Consider the following 10,000-nt stretch of genomic DNA (forward strand, 5'->3'; position numbering starts at 1 on the left):
GAAGCAGAACAGTAGGAAATAAAACTGATAATCAAAACAGACAAGAAAGGAGAATGGTAATAATTAGATAGCTAAGTAATATACAATGTTGTCGCCTTGCAAAGACAAACATTATCACACGGGAAAACTTTTTTTTTTTTGTTCTGTCTTTGTTTTCATATCCGTTATTGTTGTTGTTATTGCTTGCTTGTTTGTTTTTCTTTACATTATCATCGTCATCGTCATCATCGCCATTATCATCATCTTTATCGTCATCGTCATCGTCATCATCGTCATCGTCATCGTCATCGTCATCGTCATCGTCATCGTCATCGTCATCGTCATCGTCATCGTCATCGTCATCGTCATCATCATCATCATCATCATCATCATCATCATCATCATCATCATCATCATCATCATCATCATCATCATCATCATCATCATCATCACCCCCCCCCCTCCATCACCACCACCACCACCCTCAATACAGTGTTGCCGTTATCCCTTATCACTAATCCCATCATTATCAATTTTCTCTCTCTCTCTCAAACGATTGATTAGTCAAGCGAATGGAAGAATCAAACTTATTCCGATATTCGCTCAACCGAATAGTTTGAAGAGAGAAAAAGGATAGAAAAAGATAACATACTGATCGGAACTAAGAAAGAGGAAGAGGAGGAGGAGGAGGAAAAGGAAGAGGAAGAGGAAGAGGAAGGGGAAGAGAAAGAGAAAGAGGAGAAGGAGGAGGAAGAGAAAGAGAAAGGGAAAGGGAAAGAGAAAAAGAAAAAGGAAGAGGAGGAGAGAGGAGGAGAAGGAGGAGTAGAGGTATATTGTGATGTAGGAGAGAGAGAGAGAGAGAGAGAGAGAGAGAGAGAGAGAGAGAGAGAGAGAGAACGATGCCAATATCTATATCACTATTTTTATCCATATCTGTCTATCTGTCTATCTATCTATATGCATATATACACACATACCCTCCACCTACCCTTCACTCCTCCTCTCTACCCTCCCCCCTCCCCTTCCCACTCCCCCTCCTCCTCCCCCTCCATGTCCTCCCACTCTCCTCCTCCTCCTCCTCCTCCTCCTTCTCCTCCCGCTCCCCCTCCCTTCCCCTCCCCCTCACCCCATTAAACCCTCTCTGACGAAGTCGCAGAAGAAATAATGAGACCCGTGATGTCGGACCGTTTCTGAGGGACAGATGGCTGAGGGCGAGGAATGGAGGGAGGGAGGGAGGGAAGGAGGGAGGGAGGGAGGGTGAGGAAAAGGGTGGGGAAATGGAGAGGGAGAGAGGGAGGGAAGGGGAAAGAGGGTGGGGATGAAGGGGGGAGGGGGAAAGAGGGTGGGGAGGAAGGGAGGAAGGGTGAGGAAATGGAGAGGGAGAGAGGGAGGGAAGGAGGGAGGGAGGATGAGGGAATGGAGAGGGAGAGAGGGAGGGAAGGAGGGGGGGAGGGTGAGGAAGTGGAGGGAGGGAGGGAGGGAGGGAGGGTGAGGAAATGGGAGAGGGAGAGAGGGAGGGAGGGGGAAAGAAGGTGGGGAGGAAGGGGGGAAGGGGGAAAGAGGGTGGGGAGGAAGGGAGAGGAGGAAAGGGAGGAAGGGAGAGGAAAGGGGGAGGGGGAAAGAGGGTGGGTGGTAGGGATGTGGGGAAAAGGCGGAAGAGAGTAAGGAGAAGTAGGAATGGAAGGATAAAAAGAGGGAGGGAGAGGAAAAGAAAATTAGGAAGGAGAGAAATAGGAAAGTGTAAGAGAGAGAAAGAGAGAGAGAGGAATGAAAGATGGCGGGAGTGGATGGGGGAAGGCGAAGAAAAGAGAGAAAGAGAGAGAAAAAAACAAACCAGACAACAAACAGACAGATAGGAAAGAGAAAAGAGAGATGGAAAATCCCAAAGAATCCCAAAAATCACCAGAATATGACGAGGACATCCAGAAGGGGGGAGGGGAAGGGGGGGAGTGACGTCATACACCCAGTGTTCCGATAAAGTTGAAGTTAAGTGTTAATGGACGGAAGAACAGGTCTTTTCTCGGTCTTTTTTTCAATTGTTATTCCCTTTTTTACTCCCCATTCCCTCTCTTCCTCTTTTTTTTCGTGATGTTTAATGAGTCAGCCATTTTTTGTGATGTAATTTTTTCCCCTTTTTTTTTTCCCTTGGATTATGAACTTTTATTACGGTCCAAAACTTTTGTGTCGATTCTCAGTACTTTTGCCTGTCTGTTTTATCGCTTCTCTCTCTCTTCTTTCTTTCTCTTTCTCTTTCTCTCTTTCTTTCTTTCTATCTTTCTTTCTTTCTTTCATCTTCTCTCTCTCTCTCTCTCTCTCTCTCTCTCTCTCTCTCTCTCTCTCTCTCTCTCTCTTCGCTCTCTTTCTCTCTTTCTCTCTCCCATGTCCCTCTATCCCTCTTCCCCTCCTTCGTTTTTATCTCCTTATCTCCTTATCTTCCTCTCTTCCTCCCTTTCTTCTCGCTCTCCTTATCTCCCTTTCACCTTCCTTTCCTCATTTTTCGGTCCGCCTTTCCGGTGATCACATTTTTTCTTCTCTTATTTTTTTTTTTTTTCTTTTCTTAAAGCGCCCTGCCTGGTTAAGCGAGAGAGAAAAAAATATATATGTGTCCGGTTAAAAAAAGAAAAAAAATCATTACCGGTTGACCGAGAGATCGTTATAATTATTGCATCTCGTTTTTTTTTCTTTTTTTTCTTTTCTTTTCTTTTCTTTTCTTGTGTCTTTTCATTTCGTTCAAGGTCGAAGATGGTGTTGGGGTATTGGGAGAGGGGAGGGGGGGGGGGTGTAAGATATAAGGGGGAGAGGGTGTAGGAGTGTGTATGGGGGGGAGGGAGGAAGGGTAGGGGTGGGGAGTAGGGGGGAGGGGTAAGGGGGAGGGGGGGAGGGGGTGTTTGAGTGGTCAAGGAAGACTAGAGTAAAGGTGCTGGGAATAGTGGGTGGGGGGAGGGGAAGAAGAAGGAGGAGGAGGGGAGGAGTAGGATGAGGATGAGGAGGGGGAGGAGTAGGAGGAGGAGTAAAAGGAGGAGAAGGAGGAGGAGGAGGAGAAGGAGGGGAGGAGTAGGAGTAGGAGGAGGAGTAGAAGGAGGAGGGAGGAGGAGGTTGTGTTAATATTCCTGCAGGTTTAATCATTTTGTTGATATCAGTCTTGTCTCTGTTTAACTCAGTCTGTGTGTCTGTCTAGATCATTTCCAGTTTTTATGTTATGTCTCTTTAAATATCCTCTTTTTCCTTTTATTTTTCCGTTTATCTCCATCTGTTTTGGTTTAATCCTCTTTGCTTCCCGTTTTCGTCATCATCGTCATCGTCATCATCATCACGTCATCACTATCGCCCTTTTCCTCGTGTCCTTGCGTCTCCCAGTTATTGTTATTATCGTCATTATTATTTTTATTATTAGTAGTAGTTGCAGTATCATTGTTGTTATTTTTTTGTTGTTATTATTGTTGTTGTTGTTATTGTCATCATTATTGTTATTATTATTATTGTTATTATTATTATTATTATTATTATTATTATTATTATTATTATTGCTATTGTTATTATTTTTATCATCATCATCATCATCAATATTCCTCCTCCTTCTCCATCCTCCTCCCATCCTCTCTCTCCCTCCCGTCTCCCGTCCAGCATCGCCACCCTCTCCTACCCTACCTCTCCCTTCCCCTTCCCCTTCCCCTTCCCCTTGCCAGCCTACCTCCCCTATCCCTGCTCTCCCCCCCACCCTATTCACCCAACATCTCACCACCCTTCTACCCCCCTCCCCCCTCCCCCCCTCACACGGACACAGACTATGGGAAAATTGAACAGGTGGGAGACAGACTCTCTCGCCTCCCGCCTGCCCCCTCCCTCCTCTCCCCCCCCCACTTCTGCTACCCTGGGGGCTCGTCGGGAGATCAGGAGGAGGAGGAGGAGGAGGAGGAGGAGGAGGTGGTGGTGGTGGTGGTGTGGTGGTGGTGGAGGTGGTGGTGGTGGAGGAGGAGGAGGAGGTGGAGGAGGAGGAGGAGGAGGAGGAGGAGGAGGAGGAGGAGGTGGTGGTGGTGGTGGACGAGATGGTGTGGGAGAAGAGAAGGAGTAAGGAGGCTGTGATGGTGATGGAGATGGACGGATGCAGTTGTGGCGGCGGTGATGGAGGCGGAGGAGTGGAAGGCAAAGGGGAAGTGGAGAAAGGTGGAGGGAGTAAAATGGTGGAGGAGAAACAGCAGCTCGGAAGAAAGGAGAAAAGACGATCTCTTCTTCCTGTTCTCTCCTTCCCCCTCCTTCCTCCTCTCCCTCCTTCCTCCTCTTCCTCTTTCCTCCTCGTATTCCTCCTTAGAAGACCACAAAAAGAAGAAAAAAAAGAAAATTGATATAGACATACCCATAAGGGCGAAATTTACCTTTAATATGCAAGGATTTTGGATGGAGGGGGGGAAGGGGGGTGGAGAGGGGGGGGGGAGGGATAGGTAAAGATAAGGACATAAATTTAATTTTTTAATCATCGATTTTAGGATTTAATCGTTTCTTGGGGGCAGTGTGTGATATATGTTTTAGTTATATATTTTTTTTCTTTCTTTCTTTCTTTCTTTCTTTCTTTCTTTCTTCTTTTTTTTCTTTTTTTTCTTTCTTTTTTTTTTTTCTTTTTTTTTCTTTTTGTATTCACCAATACTGTTACTGCTTAGATGGACAGACCAGATGTATCGGTAGACAGATAGATAGTCAGAGAGTTGAGTAGATGGGTATACAGACGCCCAAGATACGAACAGAAAGATAATCCATCACGCACACACGCACACGCAAACACACGCACACACACACGCACACGCACACGCACACACACACACACACACACACACACACACACACACACCCCACACACACACACACACACACACACACCACACACACACACACACACCACACACACACACACCCACCCCACACACAAAACACACACAAAAAACACCCCCCCCCCCAACCACACACACACACACAAACACCCCCCCCCCCCACACACACACACACTTTCACACACACGCACACAGGTGTTCTTAACCGGGTTCACTTGTCCGCTCATTCTGCAATGTTGACCTTGCTTGGGATGCAACATGTGTCCGATGCTGTGCTTTTTTCTTCCACATTTGTGCACGTCTGGGGGGGAGTGAACTGGTTAGTGATGCTTTCGTGTTATTGCGGATGTTATTGTTATGGTTATGTTGCTGTTCGTGATTGTTGTGGTGTCATTGTTTGATGTTTATTTATTTTCATCACCATCATCATCACCATCATCATCATCACTATCATCACCATCATCATGGATCATAATCATCAAACACCATCACATCACAAATCACAGCATCACACACCCCCCACATCATCACACCACCACACACACCACATCACCATCATCATCACCATCATATCATCACCATCATCACCACGATCATCATCACCACCATCATCATCACCATCATCATCACCATCATATCATCATCACCATCATCACCATCATCACCACCATCATCATCACCATCATCATCACTATCATCACTATCATTCTCATCATTTATTCTCATTCTTCGTCATCATCAATTGCTGTCATAAATATTATGGATTATTAATTATAATTGCTATGATGATGCGCTATTTTCTTCTTTTTTTTCTTTTCTTTTTGTATTTCAGGTCGAGTAAATCGCCCTTTTATTTATTTTTTATTTTTTTCTCTCTCTCGTTTCTCCTGGAATTCTTGTCAATTATCTCTTCCTCCTCTTCTTCTTTGTCTCTCTCTCTCTCTTCCTTTTCTCGTTATTTTTAACAAGGCAGTAAGGAAATTATTATCGTGTTTTATGGCTGTGTCTCTTTTCTCTCTTTCTTTATTTCTCCTTCTTTTCTCTCCGTTTATTGTCGAACCGTTGCGTTGTGATTCATGTCATAGATCCATCGCTTTTCTTTCTCTCTCTCTTTCTTGCTTTCTCTCTCTTTTTTTTCTTTCTTTCTTTCTTAATTTCTTTTTCTTTCTTTCTTTCTTTCCTTCTTTCTTTCTGGATTTGTAACTCTCTCTCTCTCTCTCTCTTCTTCTCTCTATCTCCTCCCCATTTCTCTCTTCTTCTCTCTCTCTCTCGCTCTCTCCTCTCTCTCTCTCTCTCTCTCTCTCTCTTCTCGCTCTCCTCTTTCTCTCTCTCTCTCTCTCTCTTCTCTCTCTCTTTCTCTCTCTTTCTTTCCCCAAAACCTCTCTCCCCTTCTCTTTCCTATCTTCTCCCCTCTTCTCTTTCCTTTTTCCCTCCCTCTCTTTCTCCCCCTCCCCCCTTCCTCTTCTCTTTTTCCCCTCTCTTTCTCCTCCTCCCTCCCTCTCCTCTTTCTCTTTCTTTCCCTCCCTCTCTTTTTCTCTTTCTCTCCCTCCCTCTCTTTTTCTCCCTCCCTCCCTCTTTCTCTTTCTCTCCCTCCCTCTCCTCTTTCTCTTTCCCAGACTTTTAATTACGTACGAATGAGTTTTATGTTGCAAGAGAGTTAATTATATGCATTCAAGATTCTTCTCATTTTCTTCTTTTTAATGTATTCACTTTATGGATGTTTATATATATAAATATCATATATATATAAATATATTTTATATATATATATATATTAATATATATATAAAATAATTTAAAATATATATATTAATTTTATATCATATAAAATATATAAAATATATTTATATATATATATGTTTTGGTGTGTGTGTGTGTGTGTGTGTGTGTGTGTGTGTGTGTGTGTGTGTGTGTGTGTGTGTGTGTGCGTGTGTGTGTGTGTGTGTGTATGCACGCATTCAAACGATAGTAGTGATATTGTTAACAGTCGTCATAATGATTTTACCAGAAATGATAATTGTAATAGAAATGATATTAACATAAACAATGATTTCGATGATAATGATAATGATAATGAAAATAGTGACAGCAAAAAGAACATTTAACAATAATAATGATACTGATAAAGTAGTAGTAGTAGTACTCGTAATAATGATACTAATGATGAAGATAATGATAGCAATAACAGTACCAGTGACGATAACTATAGTGATAGCAACAGCAAACTAGCGACCTCTACAGTCACCATCATTATCACCATCACAGGAAGGAAGGAAGCGAACTGACTGTCATAGGGTTTCTTTCTCGTAACCCTAGGTGTCAGGTGACTCCCCTGCCCCCCCCCCCTCCCCATATTCCGCCTTGCCCCCACCCCCTATGCTAACCCCCTCCCTTCCTTTCTCTTCTTTTCTCTTCTTTTCTTTTCTCTTTTCTTTTCTTTTCTCTTTTCTTTTTTTCTCATGTCTTGTCTTGCCTTTTCTTTTCTTTTCTTTTCTCTTTTCTTCTCATCTCTTCTCTTCTCTTCTCTTCTCTTCTCTTCTCTTCATTTTTCTCCTCCTCTTCTTCCCTTGTCTTGTCCTCTTTCTCTTTCTCTTCATCTTTTTCTTGTTCGTTTTCCTTTCTTACTTTTTTTCTCGTATTTCTTCTTCTTCTCTATCTTTATCTTTATGAATCTCTTTTTCTTATTAGAAAGCATGTTTATTTTTTTTACCATTAAGTATGATAGTTGTAGTACTATTGTTATTGTTGTTATCAATATTATTATGGTTATTGTTGGTGTTACCATCGCCATCCTCCTCCTCATTATTATCATTCCTTGAACAGCGCATCGCCCCCCCCCCTTTAAAGCGCCCCCTAACCCCCTCTCCCTCTCCCCCAAGGGCATCACCTGGGGCGTGGCGTACGAGCTCGAGGGCGAGGACGCGCTCCGCTATCTGGAGAACCGGGAGGTGTCTTTGGGAGGCTACACCACCGCCGTCGTCAGCTTCTTCCCGAGGGACGCCGGCCTGGAGCCCTTCCCCGTGCTGCTCTACATCGCCACGCCCGCGAACCGAGAGTGGGCGGGCCAGGCGCCCATGCACGAGATCGCCACCCAGATCACGCAGTGCTCCGGGCCCGCGGGTGGGTGCTTCCTTGCTTTGTTTATTCGTTTATGGAAATCTATATATATATTTTTTTGTTTTTTGTTTTTTTTTGTACATGTATATTATTTTATACATTTTTTTTTCTTTTTTTTTCTATTTTCTATTTTCTTTCTTTTTTCTTTTTTCTTTCTTTTTTCTATTTTCTTTCTTTCTTTTTCTATTTTTCTTGTTAACTTTTAGGGTTTACGTTTGGCGTTTTTCTCTTTTGTATAATTTGTAGTAAAAAAATAATAATAATAGTATTTTTCTGTGAGTATATATACATTTTTTTTTCTAGGATGTGTTTCTAGTGTTTCTCTGTAAGTAATAAACTAAAGTAGATGCTATTTTCACCTGGAAATAGGAGTCGTTTTTTTCTTTTCTCCTTTCCCGTTTCTTCCCCTTCCACCATTAACTTCGTATCCCCCCACTTTATCTCCATTGTCCTATCTTCCCCTCTACCTCCTCCATCTCTTTTGCTCCCTCCTCCTCCCCTTCCCTCACTCCGTCCCTTCCTTCCTTCCTCCTTCTCTTAAATCTTTCCTTCCCTCCACATTCCCTCTCTCTTCTCTTCCCTCTCTCTCTCCCTCCCTCCTTCCCTCCAAACTCAACATTCCCTCTCTCTGTATCCTTCCCCTCCCTCCGTCCTTCCCTCTTTCTCCCCTTTCCTCCCTCCCTCTTTTCCTCTCCCTATCTCCTTCCTTATCTCCGTCCCTCTCTCTTCTCTTCCCTCCCTCTCTCCCTCCCTCCCTCCACACTCGCCATTCCCTCTCTCCCTCCTTCCTTGCCTCTTCCTCCCTGTCCTTCGCCCGCACTATTCTCCTCCTTCCCTCTTTTCCTCCCTCCTTTCTTCCCCCTTCCCTCCCTCCCTCCCTCCCTCCCTCTCATCCTCCACAATGACCATTCTCCCTCTATCCTTCCCCCCTCTCCTTCCCTTCCTTCCTTCCTTCCTTCCTTCCTTCCTTCCCACACTCACCGTTCCCTCTCCCTCCCCCTCTGACCCTCCCTCCCCTTCCACACTCACATCAACCTCTGTCTCTCTTTCTCCCTCCGTCCCTCCTCACTCACGTCCCCTCTGTCTCCCTCTCCCTCCGTTCTTCCCTCCCTCCCTCCCTTCTCACTCACGTTCCCTCCCTCCCTCCCTCCTTCCTCCCTTCTCACTCACGTTCCCTCCCTCCCTCCCTCCCTCCGTCCGTCCTTCCGTCCGTCCTCACTCACTGACTCTCCCTCTCCCCCGCCAGGCCACAACGTGGAGTACCTCCTCCGTCTGGCCGACTTCATGCGCGAGAAGGTCCCCGAGGGCTACGACGAGCACCTGGCCACCCTGGAGGCCCTGGTGCGGCTCAGGGTCAAGGAGAACAACCTGTGCCTTAAATCCCTGATGGGGGACGGCCCTCGGGATCCACAGCAGCCCCTGCCGCAGCAGCAGCAACAGCAGCAACAGCAACAGCAGGTGGCGGCAGGAGGGGGAGACGGCGGAGGAGGAGGAGGAGGAGTCAACAGAGCGGCCGCTGGGGGAGGGTTTCTCCACCACCATCTCCACCATCACCAGCACGACGTCCCGCAGCCCGCCGAGGAGAGGAGGGACACCTTCCAGTTCGTGGCCAAAGTCCCTCCGAAGAAGCTCCGTTGTCTCAATGTCTAGAATTAGGGGCGGGGCGTAGGGGCGTCTCCAGAACCTACTGCCAGGGGATTAGGGGAATGGGCGGGCGGGCGGGCGGGCGGGCGGGCGTTGTCGTGCTGTGTTGTGTTCTCGTGTGTATTGTGTGCGATGAGGGAGATGGGCGTGACGAAAAGGTGGGAAGAAGGAGAGGTGGATGAAAAAGAAAAGAAAGAAAGAAAAAAATAAAATGAAAACAGAAGAAGAAGAAAAAGGAGAAGCCAGAGAGGAAGAGTGAACGAGAAAGAAGAAGCGAGGATTTGATGAAGACAGGAAAGGAGAGAAAGAAGAAAATTGACGAAGAAGAAAGAGGCGGGTGAAGGGCTGAGAAATAAGGAAGGAAAGGGAGGGCGAAGCAAGAAGCGAAAGATAATGAGAATAAGGGACAAAAACAAAGAGAAATTGACGAAGCAAGG

General features: G+C 45.5%; 1 protein-coding gene across 2 annotated transcripts in view; it reads left to right on the forward strand.

Moving 5' to 3' along the window:
- LOC119570481 (putative glutathione-specific gamma-glutamylcyclotransferase 2) overlaps nt 1–9,906 on the forward strand; it is a gene marked incomplete in the record, with an annotated part of 34,630 nt that extends 24,724 nt beyond the window's left edge. For both annotated transcript variants that reach the window (XM_037918201.1, XM_037918198.1), the window contains 2 exon segments: nt 7,682–7,922; nt 9,166–9,906. In XM_037918201.1, coding sequence (XP_037774129.1) covers nt 7,682–7,922; nt 9,166–9,569 — 645 coding nt within the window.
- Between the last annotated feature and the right edge of the window lie 94 nt (nt 9,907–10,000).

This window comes from Penaeus monodon, chromosome 4 (assembly GCF_015228065.2).
Source record: "Penaeus monodon isolate SGIC_2016 chromosome 4, NSTDA_Pmon_1, whole genome shotgun sequence".
NCBI lineage: Eukaryota > Metazoa > Arthropoda > Malacostraca > Decapoda > Penaeidae > Penaeus > Penaeus monodon.